The sequence below is a fragment of the Odocoileus virginianus genome, chromosome 16, assembly GCF_023699985.2.
Source record: "Odocoileus virginianus isolate 20LAN1187 ecotype Illinois chromosome 16, Ovbor_1.2, whole genome shotgun sequence".
Classification (NCBI taxonomy): domain Eukaryota; kingdom Metazoa; phylum Chordata; class Mammalia; order Artiodactyla; family Cervidae; genus Odocoileus; species Odocoileus virginianus.
The window spans coordinates 30,382,506-30,409,942 of NC_069689.1; the positions used below are offsets into that span (position 1 = coordinate 30,382,506).

Genomic DNA, 27,437 nt, shown 5'->3' on the forward strand with positions numbered 1-27,437 from the left:
TACTATACTATACTACTGCATCGCCAAGTATTGACAACTTAGCGCAAGCTGTGTCACCCAGGCCTAATGAACGGATCTGGTTATTCCTGCTGGGCAGTCTCTTCCTGTTTGTCCCTAAGACTCTCCCATCCCTTTTCAACATTTGAACTCCATTCATGTGGAATCACTTCCCAGGTGGTTCAGTGGTAAAGAATCCACCTGCCCACACAGGAGATGCAGGTTCAATCCCTGAGTCAGGAAGATCCCCTGGAGTAGGAGATGGCAACCCATTCCAGTATTCTTGCCTGGTAAATTCCACAAGAGAGGAGCCTGGAGGGCTATAGTCCATGGGGTTGCAAAGAGTCGGACAGGGCTGAGCGACTGAGTTCATGCAAACACACACACACGTGGAATCAAGAAAGTGAATGTGCAGCAAGGGCAGCTGGCACTGACACAGTCCGGGAAGGTCACAGCCTGAGGGGAGATGAGGAGAGAGAGCCAGCCCCTCTATTTCAAGCAAGTTGTTTAGTAGTTCCAACTCAACAGTATTATATTAAGCATAAAGACAATAAAGAACTTGGAAAATTCTTGGAAATATTTTAGGCCAACCAGAGGTTCAGGTATGTGGGGAGATGGATATAGGAGGCTTAATGGGATTCTCTCATCTTTGTCTACAACATAAAGGCAATTAAAAGGTTGAATATAGTTTTGTATCTTACAGTAAACATCAAAATATAGCAAAGAGATTCTTGGCCTGGTGTTGAGGAGTAGTAGGTTCAAGGCCTACTTTTGTGGAACCCATTGGCCAAAACTGTAGGTTACCTCAGTATCAATAATAAAGAGTGACAGTCTCCTGAAGCATAAGGAAACTAAAGATTTGCATTTTAAGTTTTCAGCATGATCAAGTCCATTTATTCAGCTCTCCTGAGGATCTGATTATAGTTTATTCATGACTTAGGATTTGATTTTTACGATGATGTCCTGGAGTTACTGGGAAATATTACATGTTCTCCTTGCATTACAAAGAAATGAATGAATAAATAAATAAATGAAAGCACATTTTAGATTTCATCAGTTCTAAGTTTTTAAAAAAAGTGAAAGTTGGTCACTCAGTCATGTCCAACTCTTTTCGATCCCATGGACTATAGCTCTCCAGGCTCCTCTGTCCATGGAATTCTCTAAGAAAGAATACCGGAGTGGGTTGCCATTTCCTTCTCCAGGGGATCTTTCTGACCCAGAGATCAAATCCAGGTCTCCTGCATTGTAGGCAGAATCTCTACCATCTGAACTACCAGGGGAAAAAAACTGAGTAATAAAGATGTTGCTTATCCATGTGTTACTGAGGACAAGTCTCAGTAACACATAAGTTATGTGTGTTAAACTCATTGGCTGAATAGTAGAACAAAGGGGATAAAAGTATCATATGTGCATCATTGTTCTGTACAATAATTGTTTTCTAACACTGCTTATAGCCCACCAAAACGAGGAAGACCACAAGTTAGAGTATCAATTAAAACAAGAGGGAGACTTAGCTCTTCTTTCTCAAGTCGTGGCCAACGACAAGACCCTGGAAGATACACTTCACGGAGTCAGCAGAGTACACCGAAAACAACTGTTTCTTCTAAAACTACTGGTAGAAGCCTAAGAAAGATAAAATCTGCTCCTCCTACAGAAACTAAATCTTTAAGAATCTCCAGTCGTTCTACTCGCCAGAGTCATGGCCCGCTGCAAGCAGATGTATTCGTGGAACTACTTAGTCCTCGTAGAAAGCGCAGAGGCAGGAAAAGTGCTAATAATACACCAGAAAATAGTCCCAACTTCCCTAACTTCAGGGTGATTGCCACAAAGTCAAGTGAGCAGTCAAGTCCTCTAAATGTTGCTTCAAAGCTTTCCCTCCAAGATAGTGAATCCAAGAGAAGAGGCAGGAAAAGACAATCTGCAGGTATGAAGATGTCTCAATTAATCTGTTTTCACCTAAGAAAATTGAGTAATCTGGAAAGATTGAATGTTTAGATAGTTGGTGTCATTTTTGAAAGACTGTCCATTATACAGAGTTTTTAGGGAGCAACCTGACCTGAAGCATAATGTTCAAAGAAGGGGCAGCTCTTTGGGGAACAAAGGTAAACTACACTGCTAGTATCTGTAGTAGTGTAGCAGAGTACTTGAAAGAAATTTGCTAACAGCGTTTTGTGTTTAATGGAGAGATTTGGCCAATACTTGAACAACCTCAGTATATCACATTATAACACATTCCGTTCTCATCCACCTTTGCTTCCTTCAAAACACACACACTCAACATCACCTAGACAAGCTACAATTGGTAATTTGGTAAGGTTCCATCTGACATACTGAATTTGGGGGCAAGGGAGAGTTGGGAACATTAATATTGTTAGGGAGTGATTACCAGCTATCGTTTTTATTCTGATAAAAATATTATTTTTAATATTTATATATAATATATAAATTGTTTACGTACTATATAGGGTTATATTTTTATCATGTTTATTATATGATAAATTATTTGTCATATTTATCTATGTAATAATCTCTTTACCCATTAATCTGTTTAATGCTATCCTCTTTTTTCTTTATTATAGTGGTAATAAAACCTTGGTATTTCAAAGAGAAGTTACACATAAAAACTGCTACTCGTCATGGACATAAATACACTCCCATTTGTAAACTAGATAGCTGATGGGAAGCAACTGTCTAGCACAAGGAGCTCAGCTCTGTGCTCTATGACAGCCTAAAGGGGTGGGGTCGGGGAGACAGCAGGTGTGAGGAAGGCCCAAGAGGGAAGGGGGATATCTGTGTACTTACAGCTGATAACACATTGTTGTCCAGTGGAAACCAACACAGCATTGCAAAGCAGTTATCCTGCAATTAAAAAAAAATGAATGCTAATCACTGTTCTTTGAAGAACTTTAGGTAGCTTGTACTACTTAAACACATGACAGGATTAATTCATTGGTGAAAGAACGCAACATAATGCAGTCATCAGGTTGTCAGGTTTGATGGGTTGTGGATATGAGGTAACTTTGTACCAAGATCTAATTGAGCTTTTCCTATCCTCTTACTTGTTTTGCTCTTCCACAATCCTGAACCCCAAGCTATTTGGAAAATAATACACCTGAAGCATTTTTATTAAAAAAAAAAAAAAACCTGCTGGAAAAAAAAATGTTTTTAACCGATTTGTAAACTTACTAACCTGAGGACAAATAGACAAGGAAATGTGTGGATTTACATTTAAGCAGGGAATTTAAACACCTAGATTCATCTATGGACTGTACTACCCTTTTCTACTAATTCATACACCTTAGATCTCATTATATACCTTACATTTTATGAGAAAGCATTTTGCTTTAAGAAAATTCTCCATATGAAGTTAGATTTATAAGAACAATCTTTTATTTCATCGAGAAATATTTTCTATTATGCAAGGTAATTTATAAAGAGTCCAGGTTTCTAGATCTGAAGAGGTTATTTTCTTAAGGATGTATTTCAGGAAATACCAGACAATTGCTTGCTTCATCTTACTGTAGTTGAAAACATATTTTTAGAACAACCCAAAAACTTTGTGTTCTAGAATTACCTTTTGTATTACACTCTTTTTACACCAGTCTGTTCCCAATGAGTGTTTGTTTCAATTTGAAATTTTTAAGATCAAAAGGAAATAATGAATACTTGGTCCAGATTTACCTGTCTCTCAGAATATATGTTAGTTTAACATCTCAGTGTGTAGAGTGTTGATTTTCTGTTTGAATGTAGTTTGTATTTATATGCTGTATTTAACTTACGGTGACCAAATACTTTATTTTATCATCACCTAAAGTTAATATAATTATTTGTTCAGAATCATCCCCTATGACACTTAATCGAAGGAGTTCAGGTCGACAGGGAGGAGTTCATGAACTGTCTGCTTTTGAACAACTTGTTGTGGAATTGGTACGGCATGATGACAGCTGGCCTTTTTTGAAACTCGTTTCTAAGATTCAGGTAATGATACTGGACTATATAAAATGTATTTGTGTATATTATCTGATTTAATCTGCATGGCAACTTGAGGTGGTCAAAATGCTTATTTAGTCACTGTCTACTTAGAAAACAAGGCAAGACTTGGACAATTGGTTCCTATGTTGAAGAAAATGAAGTTAGTATAGTCTCCTCAGTCCCTTCAAGTTCTGTGACTGATTCTTATAATCGATGACAGTGTATTGAATAACCTCACCGTTTATATTTTGTGTAATGAATATGAATAGAGTAGATTCAACTAAGTACCACTTTTGGTACTTCCCTTATGTTAAACAGTGTCTTTAACTTGAGCATATACCAGAATCAACGGAGGGCTTGTTAAAACACAGCTGACTGGGCCCCACCCCATAGTCCTTGAGTTCCTAGGTCTGGGATGATGCCCAACCATTTGCATTTTTGACAAGTCCCCAAATGATGCTGATAGTGCTGGTCCAGGAACCACATTTTGAGAAACACTGATGTAAAAGGTACCCTTAACAGAGATGGCATGACCTAACTAAGGGGTTTGAGATGGTGCTGTGGTTATTTATATATGTATGGCAGAATATGATGTGCCATAGCAGAGACAGGACAGTGTTAGAGTACTGTACTGGAAGTTATACTGTCTTGCAGAAGTAGAAAAGAGAGGGTAGATTTGAGCATTTCAGAGGGAGGAAATAGCAGGAATTAGAAAGTTTTTTTATGGAAGAAAAATGGGATTTCAACAGTGAGAAATGGAGTAAGGACATTTTAGGGAGAGACGGCAAGTTAAAGACCTAGAAAAGAGAATATGGAAATGATTGATAGTTTGAATGGAGCAGAGGGTGTATTAGAGGGGCTTAGACACAACTGGATTGTAAAGGGCCTTATTTGTCAATATGAGGTGAAGGGTTCTCAATGAAAAAGTGACATCATCAGATTTCTGTTTTGAGACTTATAAAGCCAAAATGTGAAGAGTTAGTTGAAATAGCATCTTAAAAAATTAGCTCTCAGTTCCAACTGTAACTTGTTTTTCCTGAGTAGTTTTTTGTGCCAAATTTTGTTATACATATTTTATTCTTCATTACAAATGTAGTTGTGCTCATTAAAGAAGTTTTTTATAGATATATGTATGTATGTATATAGAGAGAGACTTTTACAGTATCAAACAATCTTTTACAACATTATAATGACTAAAATGTATTATGTAATTTTAATGGAATAATAGTATTCAGAGGTTAATATTCAGTTGCTTTTTAAGTACAAAACTTGCATATTTTTGACTACTTATCTTCAATAAATTTTCTATAGGAGAGATATATTTGAATTATTTTACAGGTCCCAGACTATTATGACATCATCAAAAAGCCCATTGCCTTAAATATAATTCGTGAAAAAGTGAACAAATGTGAATATAAATTAGCATGTGAGTAATTTATGTTTTTCTCTGATAATTATTTTTAAGGAAATAGAGACTGTTTTTCTTTCAATGATGCAATGTAATTGTGTAGATGGCATCCCAAGAAATCCCTAAAATGCTTATACATGCATATATGGGAGTGAAAGATGGATGGGGATTAGATGAATTAAATATATTTTATAGAATCTGACCTTAATAGACATTCTGTACAGTTATATAAAATACATCTAATTAAACATTAAGCTTCAGTTCTGCCACCTTGTTTCAGTTTTCAATTTCTAAAAAAAAAAAGTGGACTTACATTTTCTTAATGAGATTTCCAGATATGATACCAACAAAGATTATATTTATAATTGACTTTCATTTAATCTTATTTGGTTTTTTCATTCTAGCTGAGTTTATTGATGATATTGAATTAATGTTTTCGAACTGCTTTGAGTACAACCCTCGTAACACAAGTGAAGCAAAAGCTGGAACTAGGCTTCAAGCATTTTTTCATATTCAGGCTCAAAAACTTGGACTCCATGTCACATCTGGGAATGTGGATCAAGTTAGCACACCACCGGCTGCAAAAAAGTCACGAATCTAATTTTGTCCTTCTAAAGGATATGAAGAAATCAAATTGTTCATGAAAATGGAACATTAAATCATGCTCTAAAGCAGACATATATGTATGAAGCAATAACAACTGATTGACCACATTGAAGTGTGGCCTGCACTATATTCTCAACTTTAATATTAAGCACTCAGGAGAATGTAGGAAAGATTTCCTTTGCTACAGTTTTGTTCAGTATCTAATAAGTTTGATAGATGTATTGGATACAGTACTGGTTTACAGAGGTTTTTGTACATTTTGAGATCATTCATGTGTCCCAATATCTCAGAAAATATTTTTTCACCTATGATTTATTTTGTCATTGACCTTTTTTTAGAAGTGTGGTATTAAGGGAGATTTATCGACACAGAAAAATCTTCCATTATAGCACAGTCTAGGAAAAAGTGTATACAACTAAGAATTGTTTAATGAGCACATTCTTTCAACACTACACATGAATGAATCCAATTTTATATCCTTGAAGTGCTGTACCAGTGCTGGCTGGAGGTATTGAGTCTTGAGTTTATTAACTAGATATTTATTTAGCATTCAAAGTAATTTGTGACTTTGTTTTGTATTTATAAAATTTGTACCTGGAAAATGTTCTTTAATTTTTTTAAACATTTTATTGTGTTTTTGTTTTATTTCTCTAACTTCCTTAATGATCAGTCAATAAAGGTAACACCCTCCCTTTTCCTTGACAGTTCTTTCAGTTTTACACAGCTGTATTATAAGTTTCTATGTACAACTTTTTAAGTGTACAAATAAAATGATACTTTTTTTTTCAAGTATTCTGAGTTTCTGGAATTTTTTACAAATCAGAATTGGACTTCTACATGTGATAAATACAGACCATAGGAACCAATGTTTTATTGTACCTGAGTCTCAAGCTATGAATTGAATCTTTTCTGCCCAAACCCTTTAGGAGTAAGATACCTTCTGTCAGAACAGTAGCATTCTATCCCAGGGATTCTTACTAAAAAGGAAAAAGAATGTTTGGAATATACCCACCTGTGTTAAGAAACACAACTATGAAAATTTTTTTTAAATAAATGCTATTTCCTATTCAGACAATAACCAGTCTGTTCCAGCCATAGAAAAAAAAACTGGCCTTACAAAATAGGGAGCCTAGACCTCACCCTCATAAGGATAAAATGAAGTGCCAACACCCCCATGGTGTAGGGCCACAGATGACCAAGTAGAGATCCTGGACTTTCATTCCCATCAGCCAGTAATGATGGGTCCCTCTATCCCTGCACAGTGTCAGTGGAGACCAGGTGCGGGGCCAGGACTCACCCAGCAATAATGAGAAGCACCCAGTTTCTGGTGGCAACACAGGCTGAGTGGATAACCTTGACTTAGCTTGCATCTGGCAGTCACAAGGTTCAGCCCCAGCTTCTCCTGTCAGTGGGGTCTGGGAAGGCCTGCTAGCTACTGACAGATGGTTTAAATAGCATCTGGAGTCTCATAATACAAAAAATGTCCATGATTCAATCAAAATTATACCAAGAGCCAGACAGTTCAAATTGAAGGGAGAAAAAAGACACCAACACCAAGATAACATGTTAGGATTGATAGATTTTAAGCCATGATAAAAATGCTTCATGAGCAATTTTAAACACACTTGAAACATGAAAAAAGTTTCAGTGCACTAGATTTCTATTGATACTGTAACAATTTACCACCAATTTAGCAGCTTAGACAATCAAAGTTAGTTCTAGAAGTCTGACAGGAGTCTCACTGGGCTAAAATAGTTTCCAAAGGGTTGCTTTCCTTTCTGGAGGCTCCATTTCCATGATTTTTCTAGATTTCCAAAGTTACCCCCATTCCTTGGCTCATGACCCCCCTTCCTCCATCTTCAAAGCTGCCAACGTTACATGTCTTCATAGTTTCTCGGTGGTTTCTGTGCTTGCTTCAGTAGTCACATCTTCCTTGACCACTGCTGTGAAATGTTCTCCCATTTTAAGGACCCATGTGATTAGACTACACCCACTCAATTCAGGATAATCCCCCCATTCAAGGTCCTTAAAATTTTCACATTTTAAAGTCTCTTTTGCCATGTAAGGGAATTTATTCATAGGGATTCCAGAAATTAGGACGTGGACATTTTTGGAGGACTTATCCAAAATATACAACAACTCTTTAAAATGAAACAATAAGAAAATGAACAACCCAATTTAAAGATGGGCCAAAGACCTTTAGACATCTTATCAAAGAAGACACATAGATGGTAAATGAGCATATAAAGAGATGCCACACATCATATATCAAAGATATGGAAATTGAACAACGAGACACCTACAGACCTATTAGAATGGCCAAAATCCAGACCACTGACAACACCAAATGCTGCTGAGGATATGGAATAACAAGAACTCTCGTTCATTGCTGGTGGGAATGTAAAATGGCTCAGCAGCTTTGGAAGAAAGTTTGGCAGTTTCTTACAAAACGTATCGATGTGACAACTACACTCCTTGTTATTTACACAAGTTGAAAACTTAAAACTTATATCCACATGAAGATCTATATACTAATGTTTATAAGCAGTTTTGTTCATAATTACAAAACCTGGATGCAACCAAGATACCCTTCAGTAGGTGAATGAATAAATTGTGGTACAAATAAACAATGAAATATCATTCAATACTAAAAAGAAATGAGCTATCAAACCATCAAAAGACATGGCAGAACCTTAAATACATATCACTAAGTAAAAAAAGTCAATCTGAAAAGGCTCCATACTATATGATCCCAACTATATGACATTCTGGGAAAGCCAAACCTATTGAGCTAGTAAAAGGATCAGTGGTCACCAGAGATGAGGGAGGAGGGTGGGATGAATAGGTGGCGCTCAGGAGGTTTAGGAGGCAGGGAAACTACTCCACATGATACTATAATGGTGCGCATGGGCTTCCCTGGTGGCTCAAAGGTAAAGAATCTGCCTGCCAATGCAGGACACACAAGTTCAATCCCTGGTCCAGGAAGATCCCCTGGAGAAGGAAATGGCATCCTACTCCAGTATTCTTGCCTGGGAATCCCATGGACAGAGAAGCCTGACCAGCCACAGTCCATGGGGTCTCAAAAAAGTCAGACATGACCTAGTGACTAAACAGCAACAACATATCTTTGTATTAATATTTGTCCAAATCCATAGAATGTACACCAAGAGTGAACCCTAATACAAACTGTGGGCTTTGGGTGGTAACATGGCATTGTAGGTTCATCAATTGTAACAAATATACAACTCTGAGGGGGTATGTTGATAATCTGGGAGACTATGTATGTGTGGGGGTAGGGGTATATTGTGAATCTGAATCTTCCACTCAATTTTGCTATGAATGGGATAATTTTTAGAACAGGAAACTAATCTGTATGATACTATAATGATGGCTACATGTCATTATAGGTTTGTTAAAACCCATACAACATACAACACAAAAAGTGAATCCTAATATAAACCATGGGCTTTAGTTAATAATAGTGTATCAATAGTGACTTATCAATTGTAACAAATGTACCACACTAAATGGAAGAGACTAATACGGGTAACCACTCCAAAATCACTGCAGATGGTGATTGCAGCCATGAAATTAAAAGATGTTTACTCCTTGGAAGGAAAGTTGTGACCAACCTAGACAGCATATTAAAAAGTGGAGACATTACTTTGTCAACAAAGGTCCATCTAGTCAAGGCTATGGTTTCTCCAGTGGTCATGTATGGATGTGAGAGTTGGACTATAAAAAAACTGAACGCAGATGAATTGATGCTTTTGAACTGTGGTGTTGGAGAAGACTCTTGAGAGTCCCTGGGACTGCAAGGAGATCCAACCAGTCCATCCTAAAGGAGATCAGTCTTGGGTGTTCATCGGTAGGACTGATGTTGAAGCTGAAACTCCAATATTTTGGCCACCTGATGCGAAGAGCTGACTCATACAAAAAGACCTTGATGTTGGGGAAGATTGAGGGCGGGAGAAGGGGACGACAGAGGATGAGATGGTTAGATGGCATCACCGACTCAATGGACATGAGTTGGGGTAAACTCCGGGAGTTGGTGATGGACAGGGAGGCCTGGTGTGCTGCGGTTCATGGGGTCACTGAGAGTTGGACACGACTGAGCGACTGAACTGAACTGAACTGAATACAGGTAACCAGGATTAGGAGCTATATGAGAATGCTGTACTTCCTGCTCTATTTTTCCATAAACTTCCAAGTGCTCAAATAAATAGTCTATTAATTTTAAAAAGTGGCAAAATGGATTAAAAAATATGATCTAACTATATGCTGATTTCTATAAGAAATCACTTCCAATTTAACTATATAGGTAGCTTAGAAGTTAAAAGGATGGGAAAGATATAGCATGCAAACATTAGACAAAAGAAAACCAGGAGTGGATTTTTTTTTAAATAATTATTTATTTGGCTGCACTGGGTCTTAGCTGGGGCATATGGGAGCTTCATAGCAGTATGTGGAATCTATGGCATTTGAACTCTTAACTCTTAGTTGCAACATGTGGGGTCTAGCTCCCCAACCAGGGATCAAACCAAGGCCCCCCTGTGTTGATAGCACCGAGTCTTAGCCACTGCACCACCAGAGAAGTCGCAACCCTGTGTCTTTTAAGCAAGTTTAAGCTCTTTTTTTTTTTTTTTTGAAGAATTTTCAGTGTAAATTAATAAATAGGAGTTTCCTGGTGGTCCAGTGGTTAAGACTCCATGCTCCCAATGCAGCGAGCCTGGGTTTGATCCCTGGTCAGGGAACTAGATCCCACATGCCACAACTAAAGATCCTGTGTGAGGCAACCAAGACCCAGCACAGCCAAATAAATAAAGAAAGAAAAATAAATGGATCACTTTCTCATTGTTTCAAATCCTACCCTACTCCTGAACTCTATTCAATATTCCATCTTTTATTCTTCTATATTCATCCCAAGCCTGCAAGTTTCCATTTGAAGGGTTAAAAGAAGCAATATGATTGAGTGATTCAGTCTTCTGCAGAAGACTAACACTTTCCAAGTTCTCAGATGCTGATTTAGGCTATAGGATCAGATGATGAGAACTATGCCAGTGACATAAGCTCATCAATGAAGTACTTCTGTCTCTCTCTGGGCAAAGTGGAAGCTTCAGAGATAGATGAGTTTTTGATGTTTTCTATCTCATTTTATAATGGTGCTTATTTTTGGTCATTAAGTTAAGAATTGGTAGAAATGAGAATGTCTCCTAAGTCTCAAGTATCTATTCTTAGTTGAAAGGAGAGAGAAGCAGATGCAACCAATGTACCTCTTTGAACACTTGTATCTGCTGCAAGGACTATCACTGAATTCTCTGCTTTGCCATTAGAGTTGGTAACGGGTTGTTTAAGACTTTTTGCACAAAGAGTTGGACCGATAAAGTACCAAACACATAGGGGATACTCAATAAAATAGCATGGCCTCTAAATCTGCAGGAAAGGAAGCCAGGTTTCCTTTGTTCTGGGTTGTATTACAAGAGCATATTTTACTTTATTCTGAGATCTCCTGGATCTCAGTAAGGCTGGGCAATCACATTTTATTTCAGAGGAAGAAAAAAATTGTTTTCAAGCCATATGCTTCTTCCTTACTACTCTTCCTCCATTTCAGCTCAGAGCTTTTTCTCTCTAAACTCACAATGTCAGAATCTACACTATACTGTACTTAACTTACCAAGTGTTTTAACACTTTAAACATCTCTTAGGGCAAACAAAGATAAAGGGCCCACCAGTCCAGACTATTTCTTGACAATTTCTTGGAGAAAATAAGCAAACTACAAATCAAAAGAACTTCTGGAAATCCATCCTATGTAATATAAAGCCAGCAGTCTGTAACTAAAGCAGCTTATGGGTTGATGAACTCTGAACAGCTTGGCTACATCTGGTAGAATTAGAGAAAGTGTGTTGAGGGTTCACATGGGTTAGAAATCCGAGCAGATCAGTGACTCTGAGCCTGAACTCTTTGCTAGTAGATTCAAAAACATCTGCCACTCACCCCACCCGAAACGTAACAGGAGCTCTTCATCTCTCTAAATATATGTGTTACTTTGAAGGTAGGAATTTGGGGGCAGAATCTTAAAGAGTGAACTTTTGAGATGAAGGCTTTAGCAAAATTATTTTACACAGATCAATAGGCATTCATTACATTTTAAAAAATGTTCTGACATCACTGAAAACGCATAAATGGTCAAAAAGAAACTAAGGATTTAAAAATCTTTTAATAACTTCAGATGTTTCCTTTGGTTAATCCTACTTCAGAGGGATTTCTCAAATTTGTGTCCAAAAGCATGTTTTTACATAACCAAAGCAAGTTGTCCCATTAATTTGGAAAGGGCTTTCCAAAGACAGAGAAATGTCATAGGACCCAGCCAGCCACACAAGCACTCCTCCTGAGCACGTGTGGGAAGCCCAATAAAAGCCCACAGTCTCTGATGCTTTTCCCATTCTTCTATGGTGCTCCTTCAGAATTATCCGGGATTAGAGGCCTAAATGGAAAAACAAACTTTAACATTATTTGAAGAATGTATAGGAAAATATTTTTATATCAAGATTAGAAAGGACTTCCTCTCTCTCTCTCTTCTCTCTCTCTCTCTTGCCTAAATAATAATAAAAGAAGGAACTGGCTAAAATCACTGAGAATAAATTTGGGCTGAAATAGTTCCCAATTAAAAACATATCCTTTGATACTGAATAAAATCCATCTGGGAAAGTGGTGATCCCCACCTTGGGGAAAGGGTTCAAAGACTGGAACCTTACTTTGAGTAATCACACATGAGGACTATTAGGATAGATTTGGTTCCATAAAACAAAAAACAGTCCAGGCCAAGTAACAGCAGCTTGAATAAGACAAATTTCTCTATCATGTATATAAAAAATGAAGCAACAAAAACCACAATTAAATAGTTGGAAGACCATAAGCGGAAGCTCTCATGCCCTGTCAGGATAGCAGAGGCCCAGAAGAAGAAAGACTTCTTTCATGGCAAAGATTCAGCCAATGAAAAGCCATAGATCCTTTGTTTAATATAGCCTGCCTACTTCCCTCCATATAAAAAGCATGGGCGGCGGGGGGCGGGGCAGGGGTGGTGGGGGGAGGTTGGAGTCCCCTGGTGGTCCGCTGGTTAGGACACCGTGCACTGCGCTTTCACTGTTGCGGCCCAAGTTCAGTCCCTTAGCTAGGGAACTCAGACCCCACAAGCTGGTTGACCCAGCCGAAATAAATCAGTAAGTAAATAAAAAGCACTCTCCTTCCCTTACCCTGGAGGAACTGCATGTGGCTAGCACCATGTTTGGGCTTCTCAGGTGGCCCTAGTGGAAAAGAACCTGCCTGCCAATGCCGGAGACATAAGTGACACAGGTTCGATCCCTGGGTCAGGAAGATCCCCTGGAGGAGTGCATGGCAGCCCACTCCAGTAGTCTTGCCTAGAGAATCCCATGCACAGAGGAGCCTGGCAGGTTACAGTCCATGGAGTCGCAAAGAGTCGGACACAAGTGAAGAGACTTAGCACACATACGGCAGCACCACGGTGAAGTGAAGTCGCTCCCAACCCAGGGATCGAACCCGGGTCTCCCGCATTTCAGGCAGACGCTTTAACCTCTGAGCCACAGCAGATCCTGAATTGCAATTCTTTGCTGATCCTGAGTAAACCCATCTTTGCCGGAGAAATATCAATCTGTTTTAGGCCAACATATATGAGTCCCAAGGAAGACTGTCCAGGACTACTGTGGTGGCTCCACAGTCATCAGAGACGCCGGCTCCCCCATCTTTCTGCTCCATCATCCTAGCATCCAGCTTTCATTCTTAAGGTCATCTCATGGTCCAGGAGAGCTGGTAGTACTCTATGAAATCTGTGCCACAAGCCAAAAGTAGGAAGGGCAGAAAGAGTACAGCTTCCAGGCGACTCAGCTCCTCTGAAGCAGCCTTCAGGGAAGGCCACGTAACATCAGTTGAATTGATCACATGGCCACATCTAGTCAACAGAGACAGGAAAATTCAGTCTGTTAGCTGGGGGACCTAACTCCAAATAAAATGGAGACTGATGCTCTTTGGTTTACTAAAGTAGAAGGGAGCCAGTGGTCACTGGTAGCACCAGTAACCTCTATTACAATCATCAAACCCATTTGAAAGGATACAAATTTCAAGCACTTATAAAGGAGGCAGATTTCCTGGCATGATCTAAGTTTAGATTTCTATTCCATACTTTACAACCTCAAGTGAACCAAGAGTCATCAGAGTACTGGGTCCTGCCTCTCTCCACCTTTCTGTTGACAGTTTGTGGAAGGAGAAACAATTTTAAGTCAACAAAAGAAGCCTACTTCTGCTTGGGTTCTTAATTGGTCTCTAACCTTGGGGCAAACCTCTCTCCTAGGGAGGAAAACACTGGCGTTCTTAATTAGAGTTAAATCTAAAGACATTTTTGTAATTAAACAAGTAATTGAAAGCAAAATCACTTAGGTAAAATGTCTAAATTTTAAAAATATCACTTCAGTAGAAAACATCAAAGCCTCAAGCTCACTCTCCCCATTTCAAACCTTTTAATAATTGCCTGTAACATTTAGAATAAAACTCCAAAGTCCTTAACCGTAGAGGCTCCCCAATCTTCTCCGTTTACAGTGCCCTTGTTATAGTAAAAAATTTTTTCACAGCACTCGTGGGCCAGAAGAAATACCTAACAGTTCTGTTTATTAAGTATCTACATTCAAACAATATTTATGTCTTAGCAGCTTTGCACCTGCTGGGCACTGCATAAGTTCTCAAACCTTGGAATCATGTTGGACACAATCACCCTCATTTCCAGCTCCATACTGATTTTCTCGACAAGTGCGGAGAACCTCTTGGATGGAACTGTTGAGGCATCTGAAGTTAAAGCGTAAAACCGAATGATTTAGTAGTTCCCTTTGTGTCCGACAGATGGCGCTATGTTTCCCGTAAAATTTAAAGCATCTGCGGCGCCCCTGAGAGTTTGGCACACGGTTTATAGGTCCTTTCACTGGCCCTGCCCACTTCTTCACCTTGTCCGGAACACTTTGGCAGCACTGGCGTTCCCCCCCACCCCCGCCCCCGCCAAAGGTTAAGCTCTGGAGAAGGAAATGGCAACCCACTCCAGTATTCTTCCCTGGGGAAACCCGTGGACAGAAAAGGGTAGCCTGGCAGGCTACTGCCCATAGAGTGGCAAAGAGGAGGACATGCCTGAGCGACTGAGCACGCAAAATCAGGCTCCTTCCTTGCTCGTTCTTTTTTTCATACTGTGGTTTTGTTTGCGGGACTCTTCAACCAGAGAAACCTTCCTCAGTTTCTCTAATCTGTTAATATATCAGGGTCCCTGGTTACTTTCTCACTAGACTACAAGATCCATGAAGGCAAGGGGCTGTGTCTATTTTGGTCATCTTATACTCAGTGTCTAGCACATTTCCTGGCACATAGTAGAGATTCAATACTTTAAAAACAAAAGAAACTACATTCCTACTGACGTGCTTATTAAGGAATCAATTTTCAGACACACAAGTAACTAGTTGTGAAATACAAGAGAAATTCCTTATAGTCAGTTAAATTCATCAGTAAGCAATTAGAAATCTAAAAATTGACAACATTTTACAATGTGATTGCCAGCATACCTGTAACAGCATTTAAAAAGCAAATTTGAGGAAAAGAATAATCTTTCAACAAATGGTTCTGCTGCTGCTGCTACTAAGTCGCTTCAGTTGTGTCCGACCCCGTGCAACCCCGTAGACAGCAGCCCACCAGGCTCCCCTGTCCCTGGGATTCTCCAGGCAAGAACACTGGAGTGGGTTGCCATTTTCTTCTCCAATGCATGAAAGTGAAAAGTGAAAGTGAAGTCGCTCAGTCAAGTCTGACTCTTCGGGACCCCTTGGACTGCAGCCTACCAGGCTTCTCCGTCCATGGGATTTTCCAGGCAATGGTTCTGAGACAACTGTATATCCACATGCAAAAGAATGAAGTTGGACCTCCTACTTCCACATAGTAAAAAAGAAATCTCAAAATGGATCAAAGACCTATTCCTGAAGCTGGAACTATGAAACTCTTAAAAAAAAAAAATAGAAGTCTACAAACCTAGATTAGATTTCTTATAACACCCAGTGTATATGGCATTTTTCTTTTGGGGGATAATTAAAATATTCTAAAGTTAGATTGTGGTGATGGTTGCATAACTGTGAATATACTAAAAAACAATGTGGGTGCACTTGAAAGGGGTGAATTTTATGGTATGTGAATAATATGTCAACATAGCTGTTATTTAAAAAATAAAACACTGCTGGAAAGTCTATTACATCCCTGATCTCCTGCAGAATACAATTCTGACTGTGGACTTGTATACAAGGTTCACAAGAGCTAGTACTTCCTACCATTCTATTTTCATTCTCTACCAAGGGCACAGGCTCCAGTTGTAGCTAACAACTTGGGACTTCTTGTGCTTTATTTTGGTGCTACTGAGGCTTTGACTGCCCTGTCTCTATCTGCCTAGTCAGCTTCCACTTGTCCCTTCAGATCCAACTTGCTCCAAACTGAGCTGATGATCCTCTTCTGTGTTTCCAAAGCATCTTGTATGTACCCCATTGGAGCACGCATTGGATTGTTCCATATACTGGCTTCCTTGAAGTACTTATTTCCTTCAAAGCGGGAATTTTGTTATTCTTACCTTTGTATTCTTTACCCTGGCAGAAACTCTCAGTAAATTATGTAAAGGAATGAATGAATAAATGAAATGGACAAACTCTTCTCATTCTTAATTTGGTTTTTGATCTCTTGCCTACTCTTCTTCATCTCTGTTAACATACAGTGTAGGTATATTACATTTTTTCTGTATTACATTTCTGTGCGATTCTCTAGAATATAAAAATCCATAACTTTTGTAATAAAGTAAGCTAAACAAAGGCTCTGCACCTTAAATAAGTTACAAGCAAGTTTCTTTTCTCAGATGCTGTTTTTGTATGGTTTGTATAGTTTAGATAACCAATTGCTACTTATTATCATGAATTCAGTCAACATTAGAAATAACTGACAGGTGGATCTGATAAATGTGCTTGTAAGTAAATAAATGGAAACTAGCATTTATAATGGAGAAGGCAATGGCACCCCACTCCAGTACTCTTGCCTGGAAAATCCCATGGGTGGAGGAGCCTGGTAGGCTGCAGTCCATGGGGTCGCTGTGAGTCGGACACGACTGAGTGACTTCACTTTCACTTTTCACTTTCATGCACTGGAGAAGGAAATGGCAACCCACTCCAGTGTTCTTGCCTGGAGAATCCCAAGGACAGGGGACCCTGGTGGGCTCCCGTCTATGGGGTCGCACAGAGTCAGACATGACTGAAGTGACTTAGTAGCAGCAGCAGCAGCATTTATAAATTTAGAGTTTGAGACCATTTTGAACTACATTTCACTACTTAGTGTATTTCACTGCTGCTACCCTGTACCTCATCATCTCTTTCCTGGACATAGACGCTAAGTTCTTTTATTGTGAGGGCATTTTCCCAAATTAGAAAGAACTGAAGATGAGACATGGAAGACTCAAAATGAATTTTGTGGATGAGGGAATGAGTCACAGAGATCAGACTCCAACACATATTTCCCACTATGTTTATAGTTCTAAGTTCAAATTTGGATTTAGAAAAATGCATGACTTGCCTCCTGACCAGTCTTTTAGCTCAGGCGTGGGTTATGAAGATGTCAGATGAAGCAGGCATGTGGGTGGAAAGGTACATTTGGAAGTGATGAGCATCTTTAAGTTTACATTTGTCTTTGTTAGGAAGTGGCTGTGGGAGCTGAATATGATGTGTCTTGACAGGGAGTGGGGCTCGAACAGAATGTATCTACATAATCTTCTGGATGCATCACTTCAGTCAAGACTTGAGGGGATGGGGAGGGATGTGGGAGGAGGGTTTAGGATGGGGAACATATGTACACCCATGGCTGATTCATGTCAATGTACGGCAAAAACCACTACAATATTGTAAAGTAATTAGCCTCCAGTTAAAATAAAATAAATTAATTTTAGAAAAAAAAAAAAGACTTGAAAAACCATTCTGAGCTTTTATATGCCACAGGAACCATATTGTCTGCTTCGTGGGAGAATATGCATTAAGGGGTGTTCACTTTTCCAATTTTCTAAGAAATCTTTAGGGGAGCCTTACAAATCAATAACAGGGAGGTTTGGGATTGCTTCATAACTGCTGCCTGTGTGTTGGTAAAGTCATGCTCTCCCCTTCACTCTGTACTGGGGGTAATAGCCCCAGAGTTCCTTTTTCTGTACTGGAAGGAGCTTTACATACACTATTTCACCTGATGCTCACCACAACTCTGAGAGGGAGGTGGTAACATAATCCCCATTTCACATGTGAGGAAACAGCTGTGGAGCAGTTAAGTAAATGGCTCGGGATTACACCACCGCCGTGTTAGAGCTGAGATTCCTTTCAGATCCATCCTCTTTAAGGTTACCCTTACTTAGTTCCTATGATTTTTTTTGCAGCTGTCACACATGGATTTTTTGCAGAGGATCACACATGGGTGGAAATTAGAAGTGGAAAATTAGAGTTTTGGTGGCACTGGTGGTAAAGAACCTGCTTGCCAATATAGAGACATAAGAGATGTGGGTTCACCTCTTACACTGTTGGTGGGAATGCAAACTAGTACAGCCGCTATGGAAAACAGTGTGGAGATTTCTTAAAAAGCTGGAAATAGAATTGCCATATGACCCAGCAATCCCACTTCTGGGCATACACACCAAGGAAACCAGATCTGAAAGAGACACGTGCACCCCAATGTTCATCGCAGCACTGTTTATAATAGCCAGGACATGGAAGCAACCCAGATGCCCATCAGCAGACGAATGGATGAGGAAGCTGTGGTACATATACACCATGGAATATTACTCAGCCATTAAAAAGAATTCATTTGAATCAGTTCTAATGAGATGGATGAAACTGGAGCCCATTATACAGAGCGAAGTAAGCCAGAAAGATAAAGACCATTACAGTATACTAACACATATATATGGACTTTAGAAAGATGGTAACGATAACCCTATATGCAAAACAGAAAAAGAGACTCAGATGTATAGAACAGACTTGTGGACTCTGGGAGAAGGCGAGGGTGGGATGTTCTCTTGAGAGAACAGCATTGAAACATGTATATTATCTAGGGTGAAACAGATAACCAGCCCAGGTTGGGTACATGAGACAAGTGCTCGGGCCTGGTGCACTGGGAAGACCCAGAGGGATCGGGTGGAGAGGGAGGTGGGAGGGGAGACTGGGATGGGGAATACATGTAAATCCATGGCTAATTCATTTCAGTGTATAACAAAAACTACTGTAATGATGTAAAGTAATTAGCCTCCAACTAATAAAAATAAATGAAAAAAAAAAAAAAGAGAGAGAGATGTGGGTTCAACTCCTGGGTCGGGAAGATCCCCTGGAGAAGGGCATGGCAATCCACTCCAGTACTCTTGCCTAGAGAATCCCAGCGACAGAAGAGCCTGGAGGGCTACAATCCATGGGGTCGCAAAGAGCTGGACACCACAGTAATAACTTAGCCTGCATGCACACAGTATTGTTTAGGGTCCTTCTGTCCCACCTGTTAATCTTTACTTCGGCCTTGAGATGGCTAAAGAGAACAGATGTGGCATGGTAGGCAGAGTAACGGCCTCCCAAACATGTCCCTGTCCTGTGAATATGTTACCCTACATAGACAAAAGGGCTTTGTGGATGCGATTCAGTAAATGATTTTGAGATGAGAGATTATCCTAAATTATCCAGTGGATCCAAAGTAATCACAATGGTTCTTAGCCGTGTGAGAGGAAGCAGGAGAGTGAATCAGGGATATGATGACAAGCAGAGGTGCGAGTGATGGTACTGCTTTCTGGGGGCCACAAACCAAGGAATGTGGGCAGCCTCTAGAAACTGGAAAAGGCAAGGACACAGATTTTCCTCCTACAGCCTCAAAAGCAATGAAGTGCTGCTTTTAGTCCCATGAGTCATTTCTCACTTCTGCCCCTCAGAACTGTAAGAATAAATTTGTGTCATTTTAAGCCACTAGAATGTGGTAGCTTGTTAAGCAGCCACAGGAAACCGACACACATGGTGTCTGACACTCAGATCCCTCCACCACAGAGGGGCCAAAATTCATGCAGCAATGCTTGGTAATGCTGTCTCTCTAGCAAGCGCTGGTAAGTTCTGGTTATAAATAACAGGTGTGAAGAGTTGTTACTGGTTTCTACGTCCTAAGAGCTGGCCTCACAAGGGCATGCAGAAAGGTCTCACAGTCTTGAGGTGCTTCCTTTTTGTTCTCTTTCTAGCACTAAAACATCTTAAAATTGTTATTTTATCATCTATTGAGTACCTGTAGGTGCATGTTAAGCCGCTAAAGTCATGTCCCACTCTTTGCAACCCCATGGACTGTAGCCTGCCAGGCTCCTCTGTCCATAGAATTCTCCAGGCAAGAATACTGGAGTGGGTTGCCATTTCCTTCTCCAGGGGATGCTTCCGACCCAGGGATCGAACTCAGGTCTGCTGCATTACAGGCAGATTCTAGGGAATAATCCTCCTCATTATGATTTTCCATCCCTAAATTTACTTAATCCTAAGAACACACACACCATTTCCTGAGAAACACTGGCACACTAGGAAACTGAATTTTAAAGCTGGAAAGGACTTCAGAGATAATCACAGCAGCTTTCCAGGTGGCTCAGCGGTAAAGACTCAGCCTGCAATGCAGAAGACCTGGGTTTAATCTCTGGGTCGGGATGATCCCCTGAAGGAAATGGCAATCCACTTCAGTATCCTTGCCTGGGAAATCCCATGGACAGAGGAGCCTGGCAGGCTGCAGTCTATAGGGCTGCAGAAGAGTCAGACAGCGACTAAGCAATAACCACAGCTTATAATACAGATGAAGAAGGTCTGCAGGGTTGAAAGTCCTTCCAATTTATAGAGATGGGGCAGTGCCAAGATTAATACTACTTTCTCAACTCCTAGCTCTCTTACCCTGAACTTCTGGCTTAGTTCACCTTGAAGTTTATCTGGACTATTTTGTTTCCAACAGTTTTAGCCATTAACAATTCTACGTTTTTAGAGCCAGTCTTCTTCACTTGAAAATAATTTAGTTATTAATCAGAGTTTTAAATTCATTTTGCCAGTTTTACAAATGAAGAAAGGTGGAAATGATAAATGTTCAGGAGAAAAGGTGATATAAATCAGCCCCAAAACTCATGAATGAAAGTTTGTTAATTTTTTATTGTATTAAACATAACCACATAAAATGTTTCATTTAAATACTTTCATTATAAACTCATAAAACATTGAATCTTCATGTAAAATTTCCTCAAAGTATATGGTGACAATTTTTTCTGCGATAAATGCAATGGATACTTGTAATAAGTATCAAAAAGGTTTAGTTAGAGAAGAGCCTTGGCTCAGTCACATGGGTTTTGCTAGAAAAGGTTGTGATCGCCAAAAAGAGGGAGGAATCTCTACTCTTGGGTCCACTTATTTGATGCCAGCTGTCAAACGTGGGGGCCTCATGAGGAAAAGACTATTAGCAGAGAGTACAATCCTACTAAGTCTAATAATATATAAAAGAACATTACTAAAGGATGTTATTAATACTACCCCAATTTCCCCATTATTGTTATATTTCAACCATAGACTTTTAGAAAGTGATTTCCCACCTCTGTTTATCCTTTTGTTTTTGCTGAGTAATTCAATCATTTAGATTAACCTCTGCCCCAGTGTTTATTCTCACTGAATTGATGGAAGGAGATCTAAATAATTTTCGCCATCTCTGACGGGGGTTTTCCAAAAAGACCCACAACGTAGGCATCCAGTGGAAACCACAAACGAATAAAAGACACCCTGAGCGCCGTTCGCCTCACACACGCCCAACCCCGGGAGCAGCGGCCTGGCCCTCGGGAGGCAGGGTGAAAACGCCCTCCCGGGAGCCGGCTGGACCGGACAGATGGTGCCCCGGGGTTGGAGACCTCCCCGCCTAGGCCCGCGGCTCCCACCGCGGATGCACAGCCCGCGGGGGCCCGCCGAGCGCGCGCGGGGTCAGGCCGAGGACGCGCGGGGGGTGAGGAGGGCCGGCAGGCGGGAGGGCCGGCCCGGGGCGTGCCCACGTGACCGCCCCGCCCGCGCCGCAGCCCCCCGAGCCGCCGCCGCCTCTCGGGCCGCACTCCCGGCGTGCCCCGCACTCGCCGCCGCCCGCCTGCCCCTCCTTCTCCTCGCAGCGCCACACCGCCGGAGCCCGAGCCGCCGCCGCAGCCTCCGCCGCGGGCACTATGGTAAGGCGGGCGCGCCGGCCGGGGGTCGCGGGGTCGGGGGGCCCAAGGGGGCCCCGGCGTGGAGAGTGCAGCCTCCCGCGCGGCTTCGCGGGGCCCTGGACCTGAGGCCGCCATTTTAACCTGCTTTCGGCCTCCAAGGTGGGCATTCCTGCGCTGCGGCCCCGCTGCTGTCTCTCCACCCGGCGGGCCTGCCCTCTCGCCGTCAGGCCTGGCGAGTTCGCTCTTCGGATTCCTGGGGGCGGGGAAGGCCCGGGCAGGGGGCGTCGCGCGGGGGTTCGAGGCCTGAGCCGCGCGGGCGGAGGCCGGGGGCGCGGGAGGGTCCGCCAAGCTGTTCCCCCGCCACCCCACCCAGCTCGCCGCCTTTGCCCTTCGCTTCCTTATTTTATTCCCACGCGCTCTCTCAATTCGGTTTGTGCGGTAAAACCCCTTGCTGAAGGCTGAGGGTCTTGAGGGCCTGTCATAAAACCCTTAGCGGGAGATTAAGGAGGTGGGAAAACTCTTGAAAATGCTTTCTCGCCGTAAAAAGCTTTTTACACGCGATCCGTTAGTTTTGAAGTGCCTGCATTTGAGCTGTGAGGCAATTATGTTGTAGCCGTGGGCGGTTTGGAGTTCACACTTGATTCTCTTTCCTTATGAGGAAACGGCACTGGCTAGGATGACTTTAAAGAAAAAAATAGTAGAAGCATTAACTGAAATCCAAAAGTGTTTTTTTAAGGCCTGCCGGTTGACACAATACAGAAGGTATTTTTGCTGCTGCTCCTGAAGCTCTGACATCAGCCAGTGAAATAGGAAACATTTCAGGGATGGGACAGCCTGTATTTGTCCCTTTCCATCTACCTTCCACTTGCTTCAACCTCCACACACCTTTTTTAAAAAGGATGAATGGAACAGGATGAGTTAGAACCCTTAGGTGCATCATATACTGACACTTAAAATGTGGCAAATCTGATGAGACGGCTTGCATGGTATGATGCAACTTTTGATGTCCAGACTACAGTGAATCCTCTAGAGCAAACAATAATTTTGGTTAAAACCGAATTACTTGTTCTGAATTTCTGTCCTTTTTTTACTTTCAGGCTTCTGGAGTTACAGTGAATGATGAAGTCATCAAAGTTTTTAATGATATGAAAGTAAGGAAATCTTCTACACAAGAGGAGATCAAAAAAAGAAAGAAAGCAGTTCTCTTCTGTTTAAGCGATGACAAAAGACAAATAATTGTAGAGGAAGCAAAGCAGATCTTGGTGGGTGACATTGGTGATACTGTAGAGGACCCCTACACATCTTTTGTGAAGTTGCTACCTCTGAATGATTGCCGATATGCTTTGTACGATGCCACATACGAAACAAAAGAGTCTAAGAAAGAAGACCTAGTATTTATATTCTGGTGTGTAAAAACAAAAGAAAAAAGTACTTTTAAAATGCAAGGATTATTAACTTAGTCAGTTTTGCCTTTGTTTTTCTTTTAAATAGGATTCAACAATTTTTTTTTCCCCTGTAGGGCTCCTGAAAGTGCGCCTTTAAAAAGCAAGATGATATATGCTAGCTCTAAAGATGCCATTAAAAAGAAATTTACAGGTACAAGCATTGACTATTTTGTGCAGAAGAATTGCTCCTTCTTAATTATAATAAAGTAATTGGATAATTTTTTTTTTCTTTTTAGGTATAAAACATGAGTGGCAAGTAAATGGCTTGGATGATATAAAGGACCGTTCCACACTTGGAGAGAAATTGGGAGGCAACGTAGTAGTTTCACTTGAAGGAAAACCCTTATAAATCAGTCAAGTGCCATCTGGATCTTAAGGAGCTTCCATTTCTCCAGCTCAGTCAATTGGAATAGTATTAGGTGTTTTTTTTTTTTTTTTTTCTTTTCCCACTGGGTCCTTCCAACACAATGAATGAAGGAAATATCATTCATGTAAGCAGCCTATCAGTGATTGCCATTAGACTGTTTAATACTGTTACTTTTATGTAGAACCCAAGGAATGCCTTCCCATCATATTTTAGCCAAAGCAACTGGGTATATGCCTCCTTTGCAGCAAACACTACAGTGAATTGTGATTGTCAATGTGAATAGCTTAGAACACTACAAAGGGTTAAGCTCATTGAATGCCTTCAAAGTATTATCCACTGGTGAGATGGTAAACTTTATTCAGTATTACTGATAGTTGCACTTGATTGCAGTTCTGTGAGGCTTGAGCATTCATACACCTCACCTGCCTTGGCAAGCCTATTTTTTTGTGACATGGCAGCACGGATATAACACTATGCATTAAAAGCACTTTTTTTGTAATAAATTTAATCCCCCACCAGAAAAGGAATGCCAAGTTGTGTTAACTGTGTCATCAGCTCATCCTAGTACCTCAGTGTTCATTCCTTTTTCCTGCGTATCTTCTTAAAAGAAATAGCTGTTACTAATGCCTTTTTTCCCCCATTGAGTGTACACTACTGAATACATGTAGGAGTTTTATGTTTACCATGTAAGTCTTGCAACACTAAAGATATTTTGAGTATCAGTCATGATGGCAATTTCTGTATAAAAGAGCCTTAAATGGAACATTGTTTTTGAGATCAAACTCCCCACCCTCACAAAAATGGCCACGTTGCAATAAAAATTGTGGCATATTACAGAACGGTTGCCTTGTTTTCCTTGGACATTTTGCAAAATACCATGTGAAGCAACTCCTAGGGTAAACAGCTATTATTAATCTCTGCACTGGTCATTTAAGAATTTTTTTTGTACAACATTCTTGCATGATATTTTCCAGTTTGTTGATTTTATTTGGTTTAAAAAATATTCTAAAGCTAATATAAAATATTGTTACAGAGGTATACTTTTATAAGCTTTATTTATTTCCTTATGTATTAATATGGTGATCAGGAATTATTTTTTGCACTTTGACATACTCTTCAGTATCTGATTAGTTCTCTGGATAAATTAGCATAGTTATTTTTTTAATTCACGTTTACATTTCTAAGTAGTTGACCAGTAGAAGAAACAGGAAGCTCTTATTGCCTATTTGGTCATAGTGAAAATAATTTATAAAATATTGTCCTTCAAAAGTTTAATAATATTTCTCCTGTTTAGGGACTTTAATTTCAGCTACTATTTCTTAATATATTTCACAAATTTAAAAAAAAAGTTTATATAGCAGTCTTAAAGATTAGTAGTGGAATTTGGCTGTGGTCCAGGCGGCTCTCCTTATAGAGAATTTGATCTGTTCAGTGTGAGCAGTTTGCTGTTAGCCAGAGCTATTTATGGCAAACACATGCTTTTGTATCTTGTCATAGTTATCCACAAATGGCAAAACTGGACTTGATTCTACTGGTATGCAAAACAGGCATGCTAGTAAGCAGTGGATTGTAGCTTAGAATTTAACCCCATAGCTCTGAAGAATGCTCTTATTAGAAAAAAGGAACTGAAAAATCCCTCCTTTTTCTGATGTCTGGAAGTAATTTGAGTTTAATTAAGTTTTTTTCCATGTTTTCAAAAGGTTTTTCAGATTAAAACAAAAATAGGAGGTAAATGTCTAGGTTTCCATTTAAAATTATATGAATGGCTTGGGATCTTTTGCACTGAGCAATTTTATTTCAGGCTTCCAGCTGTCCCTGTGAATTATCCTGGACATTTTGATGGCTTTTTGGTAAGGCCAAACTCATAAGTAAAGCATGAGAATACTGACATATACTAAACCATATGTGTAACTGATACTTGTACCATGAAATTTTTCATTATTTTCCTCATTCTAAAAAATAAGGGACTCTAAAGTTTGCAGTCTCTTGTGTTTTTATAGCTGATTCTCAACTTTTCTTATGTACCTCTTTAATTACCTAATTTCAGAGGTTAAATATTGCTTTAAACTGTGGTACTTTGATTTGTTAGATTGACAGAACTGATACTAATATTAAGTTCATCTTTGAAATACATCTTTGTGCATAAAGCCAAAAATAATGATAATTAATGGTTCTTACGTTACTTGAGACTAATTTGACATTTGAAATGATCATTTTACTTTACAATCATTTACATTTGAAACAATGTTCCAGTTAGCTTTAAAAGGTATACGGTGCTAATTAGTAAAATATCAAGGACAATATTTTACTGCTAGCTTGCAAAATTATAAGTGTTTAAAAAATAAAATATATGAAACTATGTAAAGCTGTTGAGATGTGTTTACTTATACTTTGGGACATTAAAATTTTTTAAAACTAATATTTCAAATCAGGCACCATTATCTTTAGTCTGTTTTTTAGGATTTTAGTTGATACACTTTCTCCATAGATAACAATATTCTTTGAAAACTAAGTGTTGTTGCAATTAATTTTGACATTTTTCAGACAAATGGTAACAGTTGGCATTTGTCCCAAACTGGCTATCAGCTGTTGTTTTCCATCATTATCAAAAATAATGTGGCCAACGTTGTGTATTTAATGTGCCTTTCTGGTAGTGTAAGAAGAGCCTCTTATTAGGTTTGAATTTCTCTGATATGGATTCTTTGTAACAGCTAATTTATGGAATCTAGCAAATGAGCTCTAGGAGAAAATTATTTTTCCTTGTTAAAAAATAATCTCAGCACTGGTTATCATAGGGGGCTTGAAACACTTTTCCCTTAGGTTTGCCACTGAAAAATAATCTACTTTAGTTCTTTAATAATAGTTTGAGATCCCAAACAAGCATGAATATTCATTTTGCTCTGAACATTAAAGCTACTAGAGATGTGCAGACAGGCCCCAATGAATATTGCTTTTGAAACAGCATGAATTCACAAATGTTCTGTGTCTCATCTCAGCCAATAGAGAAGTTTGAGGTTTTTATTTTTCTCTAGAACATCCAAATAATTGCTTTCTTTCCATGTAGATCAGGAGTCATCCTTCCACTTCAATTTCCTGTCAAAAAGCAGTTGTGCAAATTAATTTCTCTGAGCCTCAGTTTCTTCATGAGAATGATGATATCTGTCTACCATTCCTGATTGCTGAGGATCAAATATGGAAATACTTTTTGGAAGACAGGAAAATACTATGTAAATATAATTATTTAAGCTTCACTCTTAAATATATATAGTTAAGAACCTATTAAAAATAAGATTTATTGTAAGCCTTTGAACCTCTTTATTATTGTGACTATTTAATATACAAGTTCTTTAAGGACTGATTAGCTGATAAATTGCAAC

The 27,437-nt window shown here is 39.7% G+C and overlaps 2 protein-coding genes across 3 annotated transcripts in view; both read left to right on the plus strand.

Annotated features, from left to right (window-relative positions):
* BAZ1A (bromodomain adjacent to zinc finger domain 1A) overlaps nucleotides 1-6,772 on the plus strand; it is an 84,439-nt gene extending 77,667 nt beyond the window's left edge. For both annotated transcript variants that reach the window (XM_020870549.2, XM_020870550.2), the window contains 4 exons: nucleotides 1,452-1,921; nucleotides 3,833-3,975; nucleotides 5,308-5,395; nucleotides 5,782-6,772. In XM_020870549.2, the coding sequence (XP_020726208.2) occupies nucleotides 1,452-1,921; nucleotides 3,833-3,975; nucleotides 5,308-5,395; nucleotides 5,782-5,978 (898 nt within the window). In that variant the 3' untranslated portion in view covers nucleotides 5,979-6,772. The remainder of the gene's footprint in view (nucleotides 1-1,451; nucleotides 1,922-3,832; nucleotides 3,976-5,307; nucleotides 5,396-5,781) is intronic.
* Nucleotides 6,773-21,951: 15,179 nt separating this feature from the next.
* Nucleotides 21,952-26,419, plus strand: CFL2 (cofilin 2). Its single transcript, XM_020870443.2, has 4 exons — nucleotides 21,952-22,269; nucleotides 23,346-23,653; nucleotides 23,768-23,844; nucleotides 23,930-26,419. Exons 1-4 carry the CDS (start codon nucleotides 22,267-22,269, stop codon nucleotides 24,040-24,042), a joined length of 501 nt encoding a protein of 166 aa, XP_020726102.1. The 5' UTR covers nucleotides 21,952-22,266; the 3' UTR covers nucleotides 24,043-26,419.
* Nucleotides 26,420-27,437: the final 1,018 nt, after the last annotated feature.